The 26871-nt window shown below is 36.3% G+C and overlaps 2 protein-coding genes across 2 annotated transcripts in view; one reads left to right on the top strand and one right to left on the bottom strand.

Moving 5' to 3' along the window:
* The window catches only part of Dpr1 (defective proboscis extension response 1), a 291260-nt gene that overhangs the window by 112659 nt on the left and 151730 nt on the right, over positions 1-26871 (top strand). The window contains exon 2 of the mRNA XM_072013999.1: positions 14385-14595. Within this exon, the coding sequence (XP_071870100.1) occupies positions 14385-14595 (211 nt within the window). The remainder of the gene's footprint in view (positions 1-14384; positions 14596-26871) is intronic.
* Positions 1-26871, bottom strand: part of LOC139992782 (methanethiol oxidase) — a 312253-nt gene that overhangs the window by 260853 nt on the left and 24529 nt on the right. The gene's annotated exons all lie outside the window — the stretch shown is intronic.

The raw sequence follows: 26871 nt of genomic DNA, 5'->3' as shown, positions 1-26871 counted from the left end.
TTGTCCGAAAAGTTTCTTTTGTTTTAGAAGGAAATAATATACGCACAATGATTTTTGTTTTATATTAGTTTATTGAATTATGCACATAATAATAGAAATAGAAAGTGAATAGAAAGAAATAGAAATGGATCATACCTAATTCAATAAAATAATATAAAACAGAAATTGTTGCTCATCTATTATCGCCTTATGAAATGAAAGTTTTCGGACAACCTAACACGACATATCCCCGTTCGTATCACGAAAATTTTGTCTGAAACATTTTTTCGTGTCGTTGGTGTTTTTCGAAATATTTGAGCGGTTCGAGATAAATCAGACACACACTGTACAATTCATCAGAAATATTATTTCAGAGACAAAATACGTAGTTTTGGATATAACCGCGTGGAAAGATTATAATAGCATGCTGCTCTGTACCATGATATTTCTTTGCTTTTAGAGCGAATGCAAAATTCTGATCTCTCGATGGATTTTCATGCGAAAGTGTCACGAAACAATATCACCTGATCCTGTCCTCTGTCAAAGAAAATGCACCGATGAAAATCTCTCCGCGACAACGGTTTTGCACCCTCGTTTCCCGTCCGTTGTTTCCGCTTCTCTCCAACTTTCGTTTTGGATATTTGTCGTTCGTCGCGACACGAAACACAACTTGCCAGCTGTTTGTCTTACCCCTTTTCAAGCAGTTGTCAGCTGTCGTGACGGGAACCGTCGTACCGAAATTCCGTCGCCAATGGAACTGGTCGAAAGATCTTCAAGTTGTTAAGACTTTTATCGATAGTTGATAAGAAGCGAGACGCTCTTCGTATCAACACAGCGACGAACGTAGCCGTGGCTCTTATCTCTTCGCGCAAAGTTCCAACGAATTTTAGGAATATTCGCGAGGAAGCTTGATAACTGAAGATTACGTCATCAAAGGCTTTTAGCTGTAGAAATAAACTGTTCCTAAAATGCTTTAGATTATCTTGGATTGAAACGTCAAATATTGCATCCCCAACGTCGAAATTCTATCTCAGCGACGCGACGATTACGAAATATGCGCTCGTGTTCGTTCGTTTAATACCGTAAGTTCGTGAAACTCTGTTCTTGCAAAGTGCATTTCTGTTTGACGATATTTTATGCGATATTAATACGTTTTAGTTGTTATTCTCGTTTGTAACATTTGCACATTTTACTGAAACAGTATACTATAACGATATAATAGCCAATAATAGAAATATATTTGACGTATACGTTTAAAACATGAAGAAGATCAACAAAAGATTCTAATAATTCGATCTGTTATCTGAAACGAAGTATCGAGTATGCATATCGCAGCTTTGCGTGAGAAACGACACAACTCGAAAAAAATATATTTTCCAGAAGAAGCGAAAAGCTGTTTTTCGATCGTAATCGAATGAAATTTACGAGCAGGAAGAATAATACTCGTAAAACAGGCTCAAGCGTTCTTTTCCTTTCGGCTTTAGTTCTTAACCTTGGAACAGTTGCCTTTCTAGTCAGGACACAGCTAATAATAAGAGCATTTGTAGGATATAGCATAGTGCCACATAAATCAAGAAGAGCGACATAATCTTCCTCTATCGGCCAAATTATGAATATGAATGAATAAGATTTCCATAATTGGTCGAGGAGTATCTCTGCAACGTTTTTATAATGATAATTCGAGAATCGCATTTTTTCTGTTCTGCCACTCTCCGCAAAAGTGTGCAGTGATACGCAATTGTACAGCTTAAAAACGCGAGTTAGTAACAGAATGCTTGGATTTTTATAAAATTTTACGTACGTGCCGTAAGAACTGGTGGCATCGTCATCTTCGCTCCAATAATTCCTGTGTTTCCTTCAAAATTTCACGTCGCTGCATTCAGCAACAGGTTAATAAATTTACTATCTCGGGGCGTTTTTCAGAAAATACGATGGCTGTCATGAATTTATATTTGTAAAAGGGCTCTCCTCTTGATGGATGTGCTATGCACTCTTTATTACGGTACCTTTCAAAAAGAATGAAGAAAGATTATTCAAATAAGATTTTGTATTAGAAAAATCGTAAGATTGCGAGTTGTGCGACAAAAGACACAGGCGTCGTAATTTGTCGATGAAATAGATCGCTAAATCTTATTAAATTATTTAGAAAATGTTTTCCACGATGTTAATATCTATATGAGAATAAATAACGCGTTTGTAGACGATACAGTGATTTGCGAAAGTATTTCGACACTCTGTTACAAAGATCGAAATTCATATTTCAAATGTCACCAACAATCAGTTACAACTTCAAAAATGAAGCCGTCGATACCATCTTCGAACGCAACTTGTAGCACTTCCTCCTACAGGATAACCAGTTACGAACATATTGTCGCGGAGGGACGAAACTGCTCCACGAATTTCTGTTTCCGAGCAATTCCACTTGCGATTTGCCTATGTCCACTGCCGTTAACTCGAATCTCTGCCCAACATCATAGCAGCGAAACGCTATTACGCGATGCTTCGAGTGATCGAAGCAAGCGAATTTACCGGAATATTCCAGGCAACAGAACCTTCTTGTTCTTCCTGACGCCGCTATTTGCAACAAGAAATCACTACGTACGTTCGATCGTGAATCTGTCTCAATTCCCCGAAGATCGAACACCGAAGATTATTTATGAAAATGTAACTTCGTCTCTGATTACGATTCTCCTCGACGACACTCTCTTCTTACAGTATGAAAATTTACAACATGGGATTTTCGATAAATAAAACGAAGGGAATGTAGATAGTTGGATGGTTGAGAGAATTCTGTCCAAGTGTGACATTTTTTGCCTTGGAATTTCACGGCTGTAGAATTGTTCGGATTTCTGAGGAGATTGGGGAATCGATTTATACGAACGTCGCATCGCATCGTCGAAACGCCTTTGAATCGTTTTTTGTTCTAATCCACAGGATCAATCAGATAGAGACTCATTCATCGAGTTTTTCTTGTCTCTGTCTTCCTCTCTCTTCCTTCTCTTATGTACAGACTGGATTTCTTTTCTTTTTACGACGCGGAGAAAATGTTTCCTTCTGCGGGATCGTGTGTTCTTCAAATATCGGTGTCCACAGTTTCTTTCGGTGTACAGGGATTTTCTGCCTATCTTTCTTTCTTTGTCCCTTTATTCTACTTCCAGAAATAGTACTTTAAGAGGAAAGTCACTTTATCTCCTTCTCTCGGTCTCGTTTCTCTTGTTTTGTTTACCAAACCAATTTTTGATTTACCGATTATCCAATTTGTTCTACCTACGTTGCACAAAGTGGTTCTTTAGAAAAGAAACAAAAAGTGAAATTTAAGAATAAATTAAATATATGAATTATATTAAAAATTATATTCTGTTGTATTTGTACCAACATTTTCTACAAAAAAGATTATATTGCAGAAAATATTCACCATTTGATCATAGTATTCTTTCTTCTAAACATGAATTTTTTAATATTTGCTGCTCCGATATTTGATAAATTTAGAAAAAATTGATTTACAGATTCCATAAAATATCATCCACTTTCTAATGTTAATAGCTGAATTATTCATCTTAATATATAATGAGCGTATTAAAGAATGAGGTTTCACAACATGTTTTCGAGTAAAGTGCTATACCATTATTGAATTTCGTGAAACATCTTCTTAGGAAGAGGAAGCAAACGTTACTGCAACAAAAGATCAAATCTCTCAGTGAAAAGAATGAAATAAGAAAATGTCGGTGACTTTTTTCTCTTTTAATCTGTTCTCTTCATCCTGTTCCTTTCATTGTTCTCGATTTATGTGGTTCTTCAAGCTTGTGCACAAAACATATACCTTCCAAAAAAGTTCACGAAAGTCATCTTACGATTCGCAATGAGATATTTGATAAAAAGGATTAAGAAAAATTGCGTAATAAGGAAATATTTCTTCCGAAATACTTCAGTTAGCTGCGTTCACACAGAATCACAAAAGTATCTTTCCCTGGGGGGCAGCGGTAGAATGAAATATATTACGACCATAACATTTAATTTCTACAAAGTATCATATCTTATTTGCGCACTACTTTCCCATAATATTATCCAGGTCATTTGCATTATTAAAAATTGTTCAGTCCGTGAAATTAATCTTCTTTTAACTATTCTAGGAAATTCATTAAGTAAAACGCTGATGACCACCAATGACCATCAGCGTGTTATATAAGATCTGTAAAAAAATATCAACTCCTTGCGGAATTTCGTAAAATGGACTCTATGCATTGGAGTGATTTTTCCCTCTTCAAATATAAATTTCACCCATCTCATTCCCTAAAACACACTCCGCGAATCGTAAATCAGTGCCATCGTCCACGAACTCGCTCATCCCTGCGACGCAAAAAACGCAATAAAAGCGGGCGAGGCGACAAACGAGTTCACAGGATGAAAATAGTTCGAACTATGAGAAAATTTCGCCGATGACACGGTCTGAAAAGGCCGGCGTTCCTCGCGAGATTTCGGCCGGTCGTTTCTTATCCGGGAAATTTCTACGCTCGCGTGGCCAATTTTGACTTGAAGGCTGTTTCCCAGCGGACTTGAGTATCGTCGCGCATACCGAAGAAGTTTACTTTGATGCATCCCCCTGAGTGTAGCAGGCTGCATGCAATCTGCAAATGCGTTGGATAAGTCGCGTTTCAGCGATTCCTCCGTACTCCGTTCGTATCAACCATGTTTATCGAGCTGACAACCTTTCCACGATCATGGTCAACTATTCTAATTTATCACGACGAATTTCTGGTCACTTTGCGTCCTTTTTTAATTATTTATTTATTATTTATTATTTAGTGAGTATGGTTACTTAGTATTTCATATTATGACGAGACTAACTCACTTTTCATCGCATTATCAAAAATATTAATAAGAGTAGTTCGGCAACTCGAAAATTTCAATAAATTCGAAACTTTGCACAAACATAGTTCGTGCGACGCTAATGACGGAACAATTCTATTTTCCAGCTAAAAAACAGTCATAGGAGTGAAGACATCCTGGCTTTTATCATTCTAAATATTTTAGGAACTATATAGGAAAAGGGAAGAAGCTACATTTAAGTTGCAATTGTTATATTAATTGTTAAATTACATTAATTAAATTTTACGTTAGAAGGTTTTCTTTTATATTGTACATTGTGGGCGTGAAAAATTGAAAGAATTGTTTCTTCGAACTTTACTCCACCATAATATTTTCGATAGTTCTATTTGTTGTTGCCACATGTATAGATGGCTTACGAAGAGCTCTTTACAAATATAGTATATACGAGTTGAAACAACAAAATTTTTGCTAGCACAAATATTCGTGTTTTAAACACTTTTTCGAAGAGTATCATCGTCGTAACACTTCCATAAGGTAAATACAAAAGGGTAATATATCTGTGAGCCACTTCATGTAACGTTTGTGTGATTTTAATCACAGGAATTTTAATGTATAAATAAAAATTGTATGAAAAGATAATAAAAAATAAACATGGGGTAATAAAAGGATAATAACAGGATGATAAAAAATAAACTTTGGGGGATATTTTCTCCCCTATGACCGTTTTTCAGCTGGAAAAAATTATTCCTTTATTAACATAACATGAACTATACCTGTACAAAGCTCCAATCTTTTCTTAATTTTCCAGTTGCCTAGCTTGCCTTGTAAGTCGCTTATAAAAATAATTTCCGTATTGCTTTCGCACAGAAACTTCAATTCTGACAAAGTATAAACCATTGAAAAATGTATCTATATATATAAAAAACAATTTCTTATTCCCTTACTACTAAGCGAAAATTATATTTTTTAGAGACTTGATCTACCAGATATCTGCCTATTCCGTCAATGAAAATTTCATTTAAATATTTGTACGAATAAATTTTTATGTTATGAGTTGACACATAATACGTTAGCGAACATTCAATACTTGACTTTCCACGGTTGTATTCAAAAACGTGTTTTACTCGATCGCGTGTGAGTTTTACTAGCCAGGATAGGACGGACGGGGAAAATTTCCATATTGGTAACATAGCTCTAACCTGTAACCGACTTTCGTGATCGATTCGAACGAGGATTTTTGCACCTCGGTCGGTCCTTCCCTTCGTCGTTCGTGTTTCCCTGTGGTCGAATTTTTGGCAGTCTCCGCGATACGGGACGTTTAAAAAATCGTATACCGTGATACCTGTTTACGTTTTTCAGGGTTTATATCTGCGCCTCACTTCCGGCCCGTGATTTATGACTCATAAACGTATCCCATCGTGCCGAGCGATTTCCACAAATATACGGCAGATCGAAACGTTATTGCAAACCAGCCTGGGTTATACGTTCCACGCAATCAGCGGATTAAATCGTTACCCGTGCCACGGAGAATTCCGGATGTATTTTTTATTCACCGGAGACGTAACTTGGAAAATACAACGACGACCATTGCCCTGGAAACACACGCGTCGATATCCGAGGATGCTTAAATTACGTACACGATACCTGACAACCGTTTCACCCCACTTAGACGTAATTAAAAATCTCGTCGAGTGTAATTAGTTCGTTCTTAAATGGAACAAGTGAGACACGTATTTTGTACAAAGAGATTTCAGATGGTCGACTTCCTTGTAAAGATATTTGTACAGCTGTAGAAATATTTTACGAATGTAGTGTACGCGACGTAATAAACGTTTTCAAATTTCATCAGCACTGTCATGAGCACCGAATATGAATTTTTCTCTTCTTACAAATGACTTTCTGTTTCACGAATGTACAACTCATAAAATTTGTATTTTTCAGCAAATAATTATCAACTCTTGGTATAAGTTTGAAGGTCTAGTTAAGTTCATAAAATAATCAACTTAGAAAAATGTCGAGAAAATATTGTAAACAAGGCAAGACGCTAATAATAATTTGTAAATTTAAGAATTCTCTGTAACTGTGATTACTTTCGATCCATATCCACGTAGGATTGACATTTATTTTTGAACCATAAATCCTCTCGTTCGGGAACATATTAAGCCGGCCAATTCTTTGCAATTCTACAGCCATTCAATGCGATGTAGCACTTATCTTAAAAGCTCGAAAGCTTTCGACGTCTCTGTAGCGGTCGGATTCCATCTAGGAATGAAAAAGATTACGCGTGAAAATGCGACTGAATAGCGCGAAAAAAAGGCTTTGCAGGATATCTATACGCGAAACGGTCGGCATATAATTCTTGTTCAGAAAAATGGAAAGGGGCGGATTTGAAAATAAAATGTGACTCTCTTCAGAGAACTGCGATCGGGTTTCAATTCTCGTCAAAAAAAGAAAAAATTCGATTAATGTTGTAGAAACTTTTCTCTCTCTTTCCGTTTGTATCACAAAATGGTAGGACGTGCTTCGCGTTTCCAATAAAATGTTCGTACTACCATAGTTTCATTCAACTTGCGACACTATGTCGTTGATTTCCCGATCATCCTGTCTTTTACATATTGAGCGCGATTTTACAGAAACAAAGGAACAAACGTCTTTGAGATACGGCTCGAGGCGCTTGTATTTAAAGCAATGGACAAACTGACCTATTACTCGTAATTACAGCATTGAAAGAGCTGCAAATCCAGCGAAGGCTCCTTCACAGAGAGTTTCTTATCGAATCATTTTTCTCTGCCACAAAGAGCTTGCTCTCTGAGAAGCTTCATCTCAGGAACATGTTCATTTTATTTTCTCTAGACAATAGCGTAATCGGATTATTTCTTAATTCCTGTAACCTAATTTCTGTATGGTAAGCTTCGAGCGTAACAAGGGTCTATATTATATATCGTTTTCAAGCACTGTATTACTCCGATTATGCATCGCTAATGGATAAGGGAACTTGAAACATTTGACAGTGTAAAATCTAATTAGTTCTCTATATACATATGCATATGAAGTTTTAAGTGAAATAACTACGCTCTTGTTAGGTATAATTCATTGAACCGAATAACGTGAAAATAACAAGTAACATATACAACCTATTTAGCTATATTAACAAATAGACACGTACAAGATAAATTTCACGGACTAAAAAACTGTCAATAAAGCAAATGACTCAGACGACATTGCCAGAAAAAAGTGCGCAGATACAATATAATATTTTGCAAACATTAAATGTTGTGGCGTAGCATGTATTTATCGGCTCGCACGGCGAAACATATAAAAATTCTCGTGTCAGTTAACACGTTCGGAACTATAACGAAAGTACTACGCAACGCTCCCGGAGCCATCAGAAGACATCAGCAAAAGTCATTTCGACTCCGTATGAAACTCGAAATTCCGTTATTTTAACACTAACGATCGTTCATCCAAGCTAGTCTGTCCATTGTTCACGTGCGAGATATTCGCATTCTGCGACGTCTAAATACCTGCCGTCATTCGAACTGCTGTCTAAGTAATCCGCAGAAGTTGGTCAGACCTAGCACCTCGGACGAGGACAAAACCAGCTCACGATTTGACAATCGGCGAAGTTATTGTGCGCGAACCGTCTTCTTGTCTGCATCGGTTCGAAACTTCTGGCCGTGTAAATTACACGGAGAACGTAGGCAGCCCCCGTGAACACGACAAGTCTGCTCTGTCCTCCCGGTCTTACCACGGTTTTCGTGGCCGATTGATTGTCAACGGATGCGACGTTGTCCCTCGAGAACACTGTAAACGATCGAATTGTTGTACAAACGTTGGAACACGAAGGATCTGGTTTGGGGATTGTGGAGATAACGCGCTGTAACGTCCATCATTTGCTGTAACACTGACATCGCTTAGACGTCACGATTTTAAGAGAAATGCGTTTAAGGATCTACTGAATCGTCGTAATTTCCTGACGACATATTAAAACGTCAAATTTTGTACAGAAATGATATAATATTCTCACTTAGTCCGATAAATTCGCATTTATTGTTGGAACTGTCTTTGTTCAAGATCATGACACTCTTCGTATTAAGTTGTCCCAAAAGTGTTTTCCGCTATCTGCACGCAGCTGCTTTATCTGGCAATGTTTATACAAACATGAAACCTAATCTGTCAAATGTAAATAGAACAACGTAATAGAACAACGTAATAGAACAACATGTGTCATACATAATTCAATAAAATAATATAAAACAGGAAATGTATATCTATTATTTCCTTATAAAACGAGAGAAACTTTTGAGGGCAACCTAATACAAATTTCATTCAAACTCATTCACTCGTTAGTTCAAATTCAACACTATCGAGATTTATTTAATATTACGAAATTGTTCTGGGAAAGTTTCGACAAGAGTCGTGCGTATTATTATGAGATAGTACTACTTAGCGCCGTGCGCTATTCGAAGACACGTTTTCCTTGAGGCTGCGCTATATCCAAGGTAAACTCGACAGCTAAGTGTTAATATCGTTGATTCCAACTTAATGAGTCACTACGAAATGTAGCCGTGAGGCAAGCATGTAGAAGCGGCAATTTCCAAAGCGCATTAGCGAAACACCACGGGCTTCTTCTCGTCGCGTCTTTGAAATTAGTAGAAACTCATTCGCCCTTTTGAGGCCTGGTGGCCTGAATTTGCGCGAGCCATTCGCGTCACTCCGAGTGGGAAAACGCGGTACGCGTCCGAGAATTTAATATCAGACTTTATATCGTCGCGTGTAAAATTTACTCGCACGAGCGTGCGCCCGCTCGTGCGTGCCAACGGCAACCGCTTGAATTCGAATGTATCCAAGACGCGACGTCGAATATTTTTCTGTTAGACGTTGCGTTCCTTGAAATAAAAATTTTTCAAGTTCACAGAATACGAAGGTGCGACGAAGGTGTCTTTATTTATATTCAAATACATTGGTATTTAAATATAAAGATTTTTCGGAAAGTACGTAGTGAAAGATAATATTAGGTGTGGAAATTAACTCAGTGCTCTGTTATGTATAAATTATATATGTATTTATATTGTATATTTTATATTTTATATATTGTATATATCCTACGTGTGTAATATTTGATAAATGTTAAGAAATCTTTTTGTTTTTAAATCGCAAAATGGTTAGCAAATGTTTACGTTTACACTGAAGAAAAATGTTTATTTACGCCAGATTTGGAATTGGTTCGATATAAACACAATGAGTCAGTTTCTACATCTAATATATTTTCATAGAATTATCATCATGGAATATAAATACAGGAAGAAAGGTGGAGGAAAATTTTATGGAAATATTGACAATCAGTTGGCGATAAGTCAGGAGGGTTGGGGAGCTGACAAGATCGATTTTCGTCAATTTCGAATGAACGTCGATTGGAGTATTTCGGCGGGCTCGTAAATGATTAAGCGCTCGTCGATAGCGTTGTAAACAATGTCGAAAATTGCACGCACAATTTGACAGGTCGTTCGACAGCTCGAGAAAGAAGCTTCCAGGAAATATATGGAGCAATCGTTTTGTTTTAACCCGAGATTCGAGCAGCTCTTGTCTAAGGAAATTTATTACATCGATAAATAACTAGCTGTAAAAAGGCAATGGAGGGTATGAAAGGCCAATTCGCTATGATAAACGCATCTTGTATTGAATTTTATTAGCAGCACATCATATAGAATTATCATTATCTATTAGCATACTTTCAAAAAAATTTTACGCTATTATAAATGAAGACTATAGGGGAGGAACACGATAAGTCACGTTTTCCATTCTTTACAGGACAAGAGTTTTAAAATTCAATACACCGTCTATTAATCTTACGTTACCAAAATTGTCCTTTTGTTTAATTTTTGAGTCACACGTATATTTTTTCACCTTCTTTATAATTTAGGAAATATGGGTTGTCATAGTATTAAAATATGTTCTTCCGAATTTCAGTTATTTTACGTTAAAATATTCCCTTATAGAGTCATAGAGTAATATTAAAATTAAAAATCATCAAAAATTTACGCACGATATCTCTGTCTTCGAGCGCAGTGCCGTTCTCCAAATGCAAACAGCTTGTACGAATATGTATAGGAAAACAACGAACAAAAGATAAAAGAGAAAGACTTCTTTAAGAGCGTGTCAGATATTTGAAACGTTCCATTAGAGGGTAAAGTACATATTTAAAAAGTTTCATAACTGAAAGTTTCATCGTGACTGTCATAGTTGCCAACGTTTTACGAGTACTTTTAAAGTTCTTTCGTTTCGCGTGAAATAAAGATTAGACGCAATTTGAGTAATTTATACTTCCCTGAGCGCACGCCAGAGAACAGCAAGGTATAATTACATAAAACATTTCTATCAAGCCAAGCGAAATGCGGTTGTTCAATCTCTCCTTTGATACAGCCTCAGTGTGTGGACATTGCTTTACTAATGCCTAACAGGCATTGCCAATAATCATCCTGGTAAACGTATTAATCGATGCCATGCTGCGTCTAACTGCGGCATCCGCGCCACTTCGATGACTATCGATGACGATGAGACTGATATGGAATCAATAACGTCCCTGATGGCCAATCCATAAAATAGAACTTCGTATCGAATAGCGTTGAACACGTGAATTCTAAGCTTCCTCCAACTTCTCCGTCTCTGTCTCTCCCTCTATCTCTCTAGTATAGTGTTTAGAGCCAGACAGCTGTAACTAATAAGTACTAGTCGATATTGTCCCGAGAGGTTCAAATTAGTCAAATTAATCCAACTTCCTAATAGGACACGATGACTCACAGTCGATACTGCTAGTGATAGCTGTATATGTATAAGCTGGTAATTGTACGTATCGTTTGATGATTGTGCGATGAATTTCTTGAGGGAATCTTCGAATTACGGAAATTATTCTTATCATTTTTTTTATTGGATTTGTTGGATTAAAAAATTCCATGATAATGACACTGTTGGATGAAGTTGCACGAAAGAGAAATAAAGTTGCGTCAACTGATTAAAATTTCCAGTATTAGCGATAATTCGGATTTATCAGTTGGCTAGCTATAAAATCACCAGTTAAAAAGAGCGGTAAAGCAACGAATAAAAAACAAGGAAACTATTATAATGTGAATGGTGGTTTTGGGAGGAAAAAAGGGTTCGCGATAAGAAAGAAATAAAGGGGTAAAGTTTGTAGATGCGCGGGTCGTGTTTTAATTTCTACCGGTGGATAAAGCGATTCAGAATCAAAGCGATTTGAATGCTAATGTTTGCGTAAAAAGTGTATTAGTGTCCCCGGTGAATGCATGCGTTGAATTTTTATTCGACTTCGGAACGAGCATTATATCGACTGAATTATACGAGATTGTTTCTCCAACAAACTTAAACGGAATTAATATAAACATATTGAATTATTTTGAAATAACAACATTGAGATAGTAACTTTACATGTTGTAATAATTGTATTTACGTCGGACATAATGTGAAATATCAATGAAATTAATTCCTCGAATAATTAACAATTCATTGTGTAACAAAAACACGATTCATTTTCCCTATCTCGCGCTGTACTTGGAGTTACACACTCGCTCGAAAATGTCAACGTCGAACGCTTCAAAATTTTATTTTTAAATTTAACATAGAAATTAAGTACAAAATTTTAATCGATCAATCAAATATTACGTTTTATACAAAAAAAAAAAAAAAAAAAAAAAGAAGAAGAAGCAAAAGATCCCCTAATATGTAGGTGCTTCTTAACGATGGTGTTAATTCTCACCTAGCGTAATTGCCGTGCAAAGATTCTTGCTTGTGGGAACGTCTGAAATGCTCGTAATTGCAAGCTCGTAACGGTATCGCGAGAGAGTGCAGTCGCGAAATTAATTATAAAACGATGCACCAACCAGACTCGTGGTTAGACAGAGTTTCCTGTGTAGGAAAATTCTATGATGAGTAACGTACCATGGGCAACAATTTATTTTATTAATTGCCTCATGCAAGTTCGTCAGCGTGAGAAATAAATCTCGTTAGAATATCTTGGGAGATGTTGTGACTTTTAATAAAAGTACAATTATGTTACCTCGCCCTTATATATATATTAGATTAATATATTATTAAGGGGAAATAACGTTGATTTCTAACGACTTCAATTGGCTTACCGTTCACCATTGATCTAAATTACCAACTTTACTTGATTTCTGAAGAGTTGCTTAGGTGGAGAGAGATACAAATAATATAAATAAATATTCAGCTACTTCACCATAGATCTAAATGACCAACTTTAATCGATTTCTAAAGAATTGTTTAGGTGGAGAAAGATACAATTAATATAAATAAATATCCAGCTAGTCCAGTCATAAGATTAATATAATCTCAATTGTAACACGTTCGTAATTTTCTTTAAGTTATTTCCACTTCTCTGGAAGGAAAGTTTCTACTATTTAAGTTTCCAAATCTTGTCTGCTTAGTTAAGGCAGAAGTGTAGAAAAGGGTCGAGGGTCGGACGTGAAACGTAAACGTAAGCGGATCTGTCTGCTGTCAAAACAGAAACCCATTGAAAAGAGTTGTTTGAACGAGTGTGCACTGAGTAATGCATCGTGGTGTGAATAATTGAAGTGGAGTGTCGGCAAACCTACATCGTCTCGAAAATTGAATTTATATTCTTTTCTCTGAAATGTTATTTCCCTTACGTTGTGACGAAACACTTTCTGTTTGCCGAGAGATATGTCGGTAAATATTCTAATTTTAACTCCTGAAAAATCTGGATACGGGGAAGAAAGATGTTATTTTGTTAACAATTACAGTATACAACATACATAATTGATATAATTTAACTTTTTTGAATGTAATAATTTTCAAATATAAGTAACTTAAAAGAATGTCCTTCATCACGTTCATTAACGTTTAAATTTTTACGCTATGCAATTAACGTTTACCGTTAAATTATTTCCTCGAGAAATTGAAGAAAAGCGCAGCTTACAGTGTATTTTCTTCGTTTTGTTTCATAATCTTGAATTTATTGTACTTGTTTAAAAGGAAACATTTCATGTGTAAGTATTCAGAGAATTTGTTGTTTGTTACTTTGACGCAGAACACGAAGTTAATTCAGCAGTAACGAGGGTCTTTTAAATAATGGAGATTGAAGCAGAAAAAAATACATTAAGACAGATATAATCAAATTAGGGAATAGATAAAACATCATTACAAACAAATACAAACAAATAGCAAAAATTGAAAAAAAATATATTTTTTTTTTTTCGTTATTGAAAAGGAAGAATCACTTGAAAGAATTTATTTTCCCCAAGTTGTATATTCTTTTGCAGATCTCAAAGTTCGAAGCTACGAATTTTATATAAATATCTTCTATATGTTGACGTATGTTAAAGTATGTTAAAGTATGTTACGATACTTTCGCAGAGTAACAGTCTGCTTACCTAACTGACCAAACTCGCATAAATCCCGGATTATGTTCAAATTCAAAATGTATCGATATAATTCATCATTGGTCAAGGCTGCAGCTGCAGACCCTCAAGTGATACTCAGAGCTATCACCGGCTTACATGCTGCGCTTCTTGTTTGTCTTGCAGGTGTCCTGGATGCGTAAAAGGGACATGCATATCCTGAGCGCCGGCATCCTGATGTACACCTCGGACCTGAGGTTTCAAGTGATCCATCCGGAGAAGTCTGAAAACTGGACGCTGCAAATCAAGTCGCCTCAGGAACGAGACTCCGGGGTTTACGAGTGCCAGGTCAGCACCGAGCCAAAGATGTCGTTGAACTACAGCCTCAACGTGGTCGGTGAGTGAATTCTGAATAATTCAGGTGGTCACACAAGTCGCTTAGCTCGCGTCGTTTTTCATTTCCCAGCGAAATCCGGCCGATTCAACCGGGCCATCCTCCATTTTCCATCGTAGTAGAACCCGTACTCGGTTGTGTCGCGGATTACCATAGCCTGAATTTTTAAACCGATCAATTTGTGGATCGTTACCGACGTTTATTGTTTGCGACAATATTCGACAGCAGGCTTTTCAGGTTGTGTACTTTTGCCCCGTGGCGGAAGTGTTGTCACGGAGCTTTGAAGATTCAACGTTACAATCGTTCACGTTTCTTCTCTTTACTGGTCAGATTTTTATTTAAATATTTGAACAGTTATTTGGTTGGCAAGTTATGATGTAAACAATTGTTAAGTATCGGAACAATCGGACTTTTAATTCTGACTAAATTGTCATTTATATGCACTATGTTACAGCTTTAAAATTTAATCCCTTCGAAAGTTAATCATTGCAAATTGATTGCGGACATTTATGCAAATTCATATTTTCGAAACGCGATGGTAGAAACAAGTATGGAATGAATATATGATATATTTTAATTGTTCGTTTAAAATCTGATCGACAGTGTATTAAAATTTACTACATGTGATTAATGTTTCAACTAAGTTTCACTCATTTTCGTTTAAATATCGCTTGTTATATTAAATACGTTTATCAGATGAGAAGAATCTTTTTTTATCCAAATGAATATTTTTCTTTCTACAAAGCTTAAAGTAAGCTAAATTCTCAAACCTCACGATAGCACTGCTAGTCTACAGAAACTACTTCAAACGACCGAACTTCCTTGTGGGGAAACTCACCTAGCTAAGTATATACTTGGCATTCGTTTAAATATTAAACTGGGCGGAGATATCTAATTCAGCGGAATCAGATAACAAGTTTTTCGCCGTTTAGTTCTCGCTTACACAACCCTCTGCACGAAACATTAGGGATGGAATGACAACGATAACTCGGAGTTCTCGTTTCGTCTTCCTGTTTCCGATGTCTCGCGGCTGCAAAATAAAATGCGAAGCAAGAAATAAGTTATCCCCGCTATCGGAAGCCAGAGTTAAGGCTAGCTATAAACAAGCTAACTTGGTTCCGTGTATTCCGGAAGGCTTTCATATTGGCATAACTGCCTCACCGGCAACTTAATCTTTTGCAGTTCAATAACTTTGTAACTTGCAGCCTTGATTCTCGTAAACTTTCGAACCGGGCCGCCCAACGTCGGTTTTCTGCGAAATTAAAAGCGCTCTGCGCAGATACATTTCATTACACCACACAAAGTACGCTAAACTAACCGTATTCAAAATCTCTTCGTACGATTCTTGTCCATGGTTCAAATTCTTAAATCCTTGTATCTCTCTCGGTTCGCTAGCTCCAACAATAAAAATTAATTTCATTTCTCACTGATTTTATGACCTCGCTATATCATACTCCGTACTACCTACACAATCTCGCGTCCTATCACATGATCCCTTGCAAAGAACGTCGGAATGCAGCCAGAAAGAAACCTATACAACATTCTGCCGCACGGATGGCACAGTAAAAACATCTCAAGCACGATCCCCGACTTACGCGGCAAGCAAAAAGCCACGATAGTCGCGACGATCCATGAAGAATCGTCCCACATAAAAAAAACAATAAAAAAAAAACAAAAATAAAAAAAATAAAAATAGAAATGAAAAAGGAGAGGAAAGGGCGATTTTCCAAGCTCTCGTGTCAGGTCAGTCCTATCGCGATTCACATGCGGTGGCAGTGGAGAAAGGAGCGGAGCGAATTTATCTAGCTTGCCTGAACAACAGGGCGAATGCAGACTCACAGAGACAAGCGTTGACGTTCAAATCTTGGCGAGATAACGGCGAAACAGAGGACTGAGAAATCGCGAAAGAACGGGACGACGAAGGGAAAGGGGCCGAGAAGACGCGTTCAGGGGTCGTATTTCGATGGGAACGAACTCGAATGGGGTGGTGGCTGCTCGATAAGCTGCTTGATGGAAACGCCTTAGCCAAATGATTGCCTTTGGCCGTGTAGAATCGCGGACTCATGCGTACCCGCACGCCTAATACAGGTACAATTCGTGCTCGTTCTTCTGGTGTAGCCGGGCGAAAAAGTTGGCGCGAAATAAATCGCTTTTCTTCTGGCTGCTTCGTCGAAGTCGTAAAGCATGGACTCGATGGCGAAATCAATTTTACAAATCCGTCGCGCAAAAACGCACGTCTCGAAACTTTACGCGTGCACCCCGTAGGCGAGAGATTTGTTGGCCTCGGGGCTGGGTTGCGAGTTCGTTGCCCCTCGATAGAGCGTGTTTTAGTTGGGTTAACAGCCGACGTTTGTCGCGGCGATAAGTTATAAGGGATTTGCCGGGACCTTTAGCTGAATCTGAAAAATTCGTCGGATTTCTCGTTTGGTTTTATCATTGTTGTCTTTTAATTTGATAACGTTTAATTTTAAATTTAAATTTATCGATTCTAACGAACTGATGGAAGAAACGCTCATTTTATTATCTAACAAAATGACATAATTTGAAAATTGTTTAAATATAGGTTGTAATATTAATATTACATATATGTTGTAGAATAAAAAGAGATTTTGTACGTATTGAATGATATTCTGTGGTGCACTTTGTATAAAAATGTATATCTATATTTCTTATATCTTGTTCGATTTATGTATTATCATACCAGTGATAATTACATTATTATACTGTTGTTAATCAGCGACTTTATAGAAATTATATCTTTTGATTTTTATTTGCTGTGTGATTAATTGAACGAAAAGAAAGGGAATCAACTATAAAGATTTAACATAGACACTTAAAACATTGTTGAGTTTAATAATTTGTTGCTGAAAATTTAGTCGAAGTATGTTTAATTGAATCTGATAATTTAAGAAAATAATAGAATGATAACAAGTAAATCCATGATTTACCAAGCTTGTTTGAAATGTAGTACGAGAAACGACAGTTTCATAATATTTCATTGGAGATGTCAGAAAAAAAGATATTTTATTGCAGTTGTGAAACATTGCACGCTTGGAATCGAGTTATATTACGATATAAAATTGTAATTAATTCTTTTGCAAAAGGACAACTATTAAATATATATTAAAATGTAAATGCCACTGAATTATACTGCAACACAATTTAGAAATCACGTTGTGTTGCTTTCTTTGCATTTACAAATTTACAATTTAATGCAATCACAATTACCAAATCATGACCATTAAAAATGCGAAATGGTTGCATTAAAAAATAATATATTAGAATTTTATTATATATACCTTTGAAACCATCGAACTTTACTTTAAGGTAACCCACAATCTATCCTTATGGGGAAATTTCATACTGCATGACCTATTTTCTCCCAAGCCACTCAAGCACTTTTAATCAAATTTTCACTGAGTACTCTATTAATAGTGCTAAATAAATTAAATACTCGCTTTCTTCAGAAATCTTATAGAAAAAAGATTAAACAATAAATAAAGAATTGTTCAGAAACTAATGAACAATAATCGTCATTTTTTCTAGTGTAGGTATTATTCCATATATTCAACAATTTGTTAAAACTTGGAAATTAAATTTGTTAGAAAGTATTTATACTAAATTCTATGTAGCAATTCTATGTAACTATGAAAATGTTATAGGCATTTTATGCCATCTGTACATGTGCTTCATGTGAGGCACTGTGCTTCAAAGTATAGAAAATCTATTTTTAAATGGTTGTGTAAAAAAGTTATAGAAAAAGCATAGAAATAATATTTTTTATAGCATATTTAATATCGCACTAAATTATCAAATATCACTTGCGAAGTAAAAGAACAAATTTTGCTAACAATTTTTCAAAACGAATAACCAACGATCTTAGAAATTATAAACTGTAGCACTTTTCGCAGCGTCCGTTTTCTTCCGCTCCGCCATTTGAAACCAGGATTCTCCACAATTAATTTACATTTTCGTAACCTCCTGGAGAGGTCTTTAAAAACGATAACAGCCGCCAATCGCTTAATCTTCGGTGAAATATTCCTCTTCGTTGACGTTGCACCGATGTTGATCTAAACAAGTGCAATAAAACACTAATCTCTGACACGATTTTGAACGATTTGTTTAGGCCCCCTTGTACTGAGGAATTAAACCCTTAACCACGCGAGTATCATTTTTTGTACCAACATAAACAATCACGTTTCCTTGTATTTCTAAGATTACTTTCTGTCATTCACTTGACACTTTGAATTTTAAATTTTATTGTATTAAGAACTAAAAACAAAATTGTGCACCTTTCAACGGTTAGGTCGCGAAAAATTGCATGTTATGAGGTTAATCAACTGCGGCAAAATAAATTCAGTTGCTTTACTCACGTAATTCGATGATATATTCGTATCGGTTTCTTGTATCGGTGGAATCTTAAAGGGACACTGCCGGCCTAGAACCAACGTTCTAGGTCGAATCGATATGAGCAGTGGCCGGATATCGGACAGCTAATAGTAGCGGGCCGGAATTTCTGTAATTAATAGCGTTAGCATAATAAGACGATACAAATTTTTCATTGTTCGCAAATTTGGAATGGTATTGAAGAAGATCGAGATGATTTTTCGAAGGAATGAAGTAGGCGTCGAAAGAAAAAAGAATCGAGTTAGCAACAAGATAGACGATAGCGACGATCGATAGGAAAATGAATTTACGTGTTTCTAACATATAAAAAGTAACTACACCAAATAATTTTCTGTGACATAATATTCTGTGACGACCACAAATAGAAATTATTATTATTACAAGTCACATTTTTCGGCTTCCTTGGAAATGCAATAATTATAAATACACTATTTTTCTTATCACATCCTTAATAACTGGTTTATTAACTTTTCAATTTTTAACGTTTCTTCTTAACTGTCCCCAATACTGAGGCAAGTATTTGTTTGAACGTTTCCTTGTTTGACAAAAATTCACAATGAAAATGCTACTGAGTTTTCGGGCAATCCAATAAAAGTCCCAGAGAAATCCAATAGAGATTCGTACAAATCCCAAGATATAGCAAATATTTTCGTCCACATCCTCGACCAAAGATTCTTCAGATTTTCATATATGAAAAGTAGACAAAATAGGGAATTCCCCATTATTTAGTACTATCAAATACATTAAATATCAATACACAAGATGTTCTAATAAACTTTCCCCGGAAGGGCGTCCCATCAATGAGGATTCAACGAGTCAAGATTATTCTCTATCCTACTGATCCCGTGCTAACCTCGAAAATCTCACTCTATTCAGAGTTTAACGAAACCTTCCCCAAAAATCCACCAATCTACCCTTGCATCTACACGATCCACTGACCGCGAAATAGCTCATCCATCTAACCAAGCATCAGGAAAAACGCACGATGCCTTTCTAGATGAATCGATGTTCTTCAATTTGCCTGTTACTTTTCGTCTTCTGCCTGAAATTACCTACCTGTTAACTGGCAATATTATACTCGTATACGTTGTAAACGACCATTGTATTTACAGCAGTAAATATCCTCATTTTCTAACGAAGTGGTATTTCTATCAAGTTTTAAGTTACAATACGATCGAAAAGTCTAATTGTAGTTAGATCTTTCCGAAATTCAAGTTACATAACCGAAACGTTGTTGTTTGTATGCTCGTCGCTGTAAGTCTTCGCAGTATTTGAATAAAAGCATCGAGTAGTGACGTCGATTGATGTATCGACAGTTAGGGTTGGTTCGAACGTTCCACCCTCCTGGAAAAAACCACAGGGCAGGTAACAGTGAACAGAAAAAAATGGTAGGCATCTGAATTGTCCGTTGGACGATAAAATCTATGTCTCACGAGCATACGCTCAATTCGGAAAGCGTAAAATCTAAAATCGTTAATTAATCTTTGGCTTCAGATTTCCCCACTTTCTTCAAACATTTACTTTTCCTAATCACGTTATTCTTCTAGCAGATATGCGTGTGTACGTGCATAAATTGCGAACAGGTGTAACATTGTGACACAATTACAAAAATGTCGTTCGTTCGCATCGATCCTTAAACATATAATTTTACCTGGTGTCGCAGCGGCTTTAACAGCTTAATGGCTAAAATATACGTTCTCAGCACGATCCGTAGACCGTTCTACAACCCCTTTCTCGTCGCTAGCAAGCATCATGGTTGCAGTGGCGCGTGCATAATGTCCAAAGGATGCTCTCAGCAGCGAGTTCTGCACTGGATCGCAGCGAACCTTGTTTTGGTTTTGCCCAGCCGCGCTGACAACGTTATTGTTTGCCAAATCCGCGCCAGTTAATTAGCATTTTCATCGGGTTGTCAGGCCACGCTGCCGATGACGCGGCACCGTTCGAGACACGCTGGTTTAATGGTTTCCGGTCAGTGTACGGTGATATCGGTTCCGATCGTAACCCAGTACAAGATATTTTAGCGACGCGGCAAGGGTGGAAAAGCGCAAATTACCTACTTTTAGTACAACAGTGAGTACAGGGATACGAACTATATAGGATGACGCAGCCAAAAAGAATCATTTAATATTAAATATTTGCCTTGTTTTCTGTTGTATGCAAAAGAAGCTTCTCGCTAAAATAAAAGGTACATTTTAAACGATATTTTTTTAAATAGTTTGCTATATTTATTTTTCGACTCTTTTAATTTCGGTAACTTTGTCCTGAAAAGGCAAATATTTAGCTGATCCTAATCAGCTGGGCCAACGTGTATAGGGCAAAAGGGTAGGTGATGCTTGGATATGTTAATTAAGACAGAGGAAATTAGGAAATATCTGGTTAAATGATTGCGTGGATATCAAAGTAGGAAAGAAATTTCTGTTTTCTTTACGTAATATAATTATTGTATAACGTTAATCCACGTGTGAATCTCGTGTGGAGATATTTTGCACATGTCAAGATCAATTTCATTTTTTTTTTTTTTTTTTTTTTAGTAGGATCACGCTATGATTTTAAATTTTACGATTAATGATTATTTAATTGGTATATTAAGAAAAGCTATTAAAATAGTTGCATTTGGAAATGATTAATTCGAATGATAGCATAGAGGAAGGGAAATGTTAAATTTTCTCTTTCATTTTTAAGTTTCGCTGAGCTTGCGCTTTATTGCGTTTCATATAGTCCATGGAAATGGAAAACAAAAATATATATGTAATTGCTACTTTCAAAAACGAATTAAGAGTCATTTCTGTTATTTAAAAAATATTGCAACTTCAAACGACAGATATGATTTATCATGTTTACAAAAATGTTGTTTTACACATTTTATCCTATTAATTGCCATTTACAAATATATATGTACTCAATTTATTTAGAAAACTGCACCACTTCCACAGAATTCAGCCATGTTAAAATATTAATACGAATAATTGCTGCATGAACTTGATCGAAAATGTTTGATAAAACGAAACGAAATGAAGTTCGTTGAGAAAAACTGGAGAAATTTATGGCCGAAAATTATGCTTTCTTATTCGACCGTGCTTTATTCGGAAAATAGTAAGTCACAAGTGAAACATATTTTTTCATACGACCGAGTAATTTTCAAGCGCTCGCCGACATTCTGTTCCATGATAAAAAACGAATAATGCAATTTTATCTGTTTCCTCTTGCTTCTTCTTCTTTTTTTTTTTTTTTTTTTGTTATTTTCGAAACCTAGAAATTGAAATCAAATGACTTCTGGATATTTTTTCCTTTCCAAACGCTGCAAATTTTTTTCATTTTTATGGACATTGGATAACAATTCTTGGTCTTACGTTATTATATCAATAATGTTTTAGTATTTTTGATTTCAAACAAAAATTGCCCAACCTTGCTTCGATGCTTCTCCACACGAACACCTTACTTAGCCAACTATCTTTAATATTATACTATTTTTCACATCTATTAACAATTTTAAAATTCCATGCACGCATTAATCGATCGTGGGTGAACTAGTAATGAGGTGGTAGTTGGCGTGGTATAGAATTTCGTTCGTATATATACCAGTAATTTATTTACGAGACGGCGCGTCGAATAAGCAGGCATTACAGCATGATTCCGCTATAAATGAATATTGGTTAGCCGAGCATAACATCGCGATCAATTATGCAATCTGACGAGCCGGTACCGACACGAAATTACCCCGTTGCTCGATTCGAGGCGAATTAACAATGTTTTCCATCGCCGAAAATCGTTCAACTTTCCACGATCGTCACAGCTCTATTTCTCGAAATGATTCCTCTTACTGTGGTCTACGTGACATAGCAGCCGGAATACCAATAATTAATCATTTTTCACCTATCGGTCAGATACTTTGTGACATAATGTCGTTGTGCTACATTTCGATCGGATATCATTGCATACAGGATGAACCATGTAAATGGTATTGTTTAAACATGAGCTCTGTCCGGAAACAATTTCACCAGTGGATACATCTTTCTACCTAAATATACTGTTGTAAAAAACAGTAATTCGCAAAAAAAAGATCAATATATTTAAATTTACATCCTGACAATTTTTTGGAAAAATAAACATACGAGAACATCGATAATGTTAAGACAATCGTGAGTTCGATACCAGTCGAGGTAAGAACACGGTAATCTTGCGATTTCGTCATATTTTTGTTACTCGCTATATCCATTAGCGGATTATGGAATACAGTATCTGCTTAAGAACTTTATTTCTAACGTTTGAAAAAGCAGGAATTTTTGTAATAAGAAACAGATAATTCTGGGAAAGACTTTTACGCGATAAAAAGATTGCACGAAGATACAGAAAAAGGATTGTAATACCAAGAAACTTAGTGCAAGAACATTGGCAAAAGATGCTGTAGCAGTAAAGAAAGTGGTAGTAGTAGTACAGGCACGCCAAAGACGGGATTGTAGCAATTGAAAAAGTAGCGTGGGTACACTAGGGAAAGGATTCTAGCAATAAGAAAAGACACAATGAGACCCAAAGAGATTCTAGTAAGAAAAAGGTAAAAAGAGGTACAGGGACGCCAAGAAAAATTACAGGGCGCAAGGAAAGGAAAACTTACGACAAGTGAAAATATGGCAAAGAAAAACCAATGTGATCCTTAAACGAAACAGATTTCCAAACGCGTTGAACTAACCTAAGTTTCTATGTTAAATAGAATTTATTAAAGATATGCAGTAGCTCGGAAAAGTACTCGAGCGCCCTTCGAAAAAGAATAACTTTTTCAAAACTGGACCAAACGACTCGAGATTTTTCGAGAGGTTAGAAGGATTGGTTGACTAGATAAAGTTTTCAATATGTATATAGCTGACGTAATTCTTGAAAATGCACTGTTTCAATTTTCATTACACGTCCAGATAAAAGAGTTGTAAAAGGTGTCGTTTACTATTTTTTTCGCAATTGCAATCAATTACATTTTTCTCGAAACTTTTTCACACGTTTTCTATTCGACTAATCCATTCTGACCTCCCAAAAAAAAACTCGTGGTTTGGTCCAATTTTAAAAAAGTTATTCCCTTTCGAAGAGCATTTGAATATTTTCATTGCTCGCTGTAAAAATGACAGCTTTATTTGAAATGGGATTAAATAAATATAGAATATTATATTATATTATATAAATATAGAATAAATATTAAATAAATGTAAATTATTTATATACTTGCGGACGCAACTAATTCTACAATGAAAAGTCTTATCTTCGCTCGATACGCTTTGTTTAAACAAACATGACACTTTTTCGAAATATACGACAAATTTTGTGGATAGCTGTATGCAATATTTAATTTCTAGGTTGAGAAATTTCATTCTACCAAATTATAGATCTGAAGTCCATGATTTCGGCCCTGGCTCGCTTCCAGGCTGAATCTTGAAGGACTGGCTACGATCGAACTCGAAGACGAGGATGAAGACAAAGAGGAAGCAGATCCGTTGAAGGGATGTCCTCTCTGCGCTGGATAATTTCCTAGCTCTTCAAACTTACTCTGAAATAATTCAGGGGAAAATGGAGAGTATCACTAACCGTCTCTAATAACAAGGAATATTTTACCGGCTCAGCCTTCTTACCACATTCTCGATGTTTTCATCTACTCACACAGAGGAGAACGAAAGATTGCGAAACGTAATTTTCTTTGATTAAATTGCATGTCACGTCGGTCGATTCTCTCATAGTGTAATTTCGCTCGCAGAAAGTATCGTTGATTTTTGGTTCTTTAACTCGAAGTTGATCGGATCCATATGATCTTCTTGGGCTTATAGAAGTTACACGTGTAATCTTTATTCGTATTTATTTGTGCAATTTTTGAAAAATTGACAGTCTCCTTTTGCGTTATAGTTACGCGTATTATTTCAATTAATTGATCAAAAGTAATATACTTTTCGTAATTTTTCTTTTCTTCTGACAAAGTGGATAATTGTTTAATCTGAAAATGAAATATTTTCCCTTTACGTGCACGCGGGCGTAGATCGTAAAGTGTGTGCACTTAACGAAATCTGATAGCCGAGTATAAATAAAAGCGCAGTTGAGAAACGTGTGTAAGTAGATCCCTTTTTATTTTAATGGGTTTCTGGAATGTGAGACTCTTACGGAGATTGAATTAAACTTCACTTTTTCCTGTGTTATGTTTAATTTAAAATTATTGTGCAGTGGTAACACTAGCCATAATGCCGACTGTCCACCGTCTTATTTATGATCGCGTCGTGCCTCTAGCGTTTCAGCCTTTTCCTGCCTGCACGTTCTAACGAAAATAATTTATACCGACGCTAATTAAAATTCCAAATAAAGTGGTTATCAATGAAACAAAATTTGACTAATAAATACGAAGAAACAAAGTAAGCTGTAATTTTGTTTCTTTTTTACTGTATTCAACAACACTAAATGCGATGAACAATTTAGAAATTTAAACAGATAATATATTTTTCTATTCAAGTTCTACGTTGTATGTTGTATTTACGAAAATACAAATTTGCATAAATATTGGCAGTCTACTTATGAATGATAAACAGTGTGGATCTTAACGAAATCGTAAAAGTTGTGCAACAGCGTCGAAGCAATGGCAAGTGATTATTAGGCGCTTGACATTGTTCATGCAATTAAGTCTCATTGTCGCGATTGGTCACACTTGGTTACAATATGGGACCGAATGACACGCGTTAACGCACTGACGGCTTAATTGGTTTCACCCTGCACCCCTTTCTGATCTGCCACCCACGCCACACAACGGTCGCGTTAGCATTGTTGCAACGCAGCACAGGAGGCTACAAATCAATTGCGAAATTCGCGGTAATCACGCGAGAATAATGGTGTTCGTTCTTCGAGATCGATGTGGCAACGATTTAACCGGAAACCAACGGGTCCACCGCGAGAAATCCCGTCCCATTTCAACTCGAACCTTCGTTCAACTTCGTGTTCTATTATCTATAGTGATTTTACACGAAACATTTCGAACAATTTTAAATCAATACAACAAATATAAGTGATTTTTTTTGGTTGATAAATTTACTCAAAATTTATCTTGATTAAATAAAGAATAATTTTAATAAAGGGACATATGTATATAAAAATATCTTTCTTCGTTATATATTAAAATTATTTTACACTCATAATTTGCGATAGTTTAACACATTTAACATACTCAAACTTCAACATATCGAAGCTCCAAGTTAACATAACAAGTTTGTGCTTGTTTCTTACGAACACGTTTCCGCCATGTAATCAACGATCAGCGAGAATGCCCCCTTATTATCGCACGAAAACGCGACAATTCACGATTTCAAGAACTCTATCCACCTATCGATTCTCGATACCGAGCATCCACAAAATGCGACAATAACCAATGATTCGCGGAGCGTGACGCGTGTGCGCGAAACCGCCATTAAACGTACGAAAATCGGGACTGAAATCGTATTTGACGTTAACGATAAAGCTCGATAACAGGCGGCGCGTGCTATTAAACAATTTTATTCGCGGTTCGACCTGGTAACGCGGCGTTTCATGGTGCAACGTCACCTAAATCTCCACATGGTGAAACATCGCGATGCACCCTGACAGAATAAACATCTACGCGGACGCGCATGTAAATTTATTACGGGTTGGCTTAACCCTTATTTGTCACTCATCCGTGTACCTGGTAATCGTGTTTCGCGATCATAAATTTTAATTTCTCCGCCGGCGAAAACGGAGCAACGAGATGCAGCTTGGTTCCTTTGCCGGTGAATAGCCGCATAGATCAGAGCTGTTCGCCAGCCCGCCGACGACAATAGCGGACATCCGGTTCCTCTGCGGCGATCCCGAAACGCCTTAAGTTCCGCTCGAACGATTATTTGT

The sequence above is a fragment of the Bombus fervidus genome, chromosome 12 (genome assembly GCF_041682495.2).
Source record: "Bombus fervidus isolate BK054 chromosome 12, iyBomFerv1, whole genome shotgun sequence".
Lineage (NCBI taxonomy): Eukaryota > Metazoa > Arthropoda > Insecta > Hymenoptera > Apidae > Bombus > Bombus fervidus.
The sequence above is the reverse complement of the archived record's forward strand: the minus strand, read 5'-3'. Positions and strand labels throughout refer to the sequence as shown.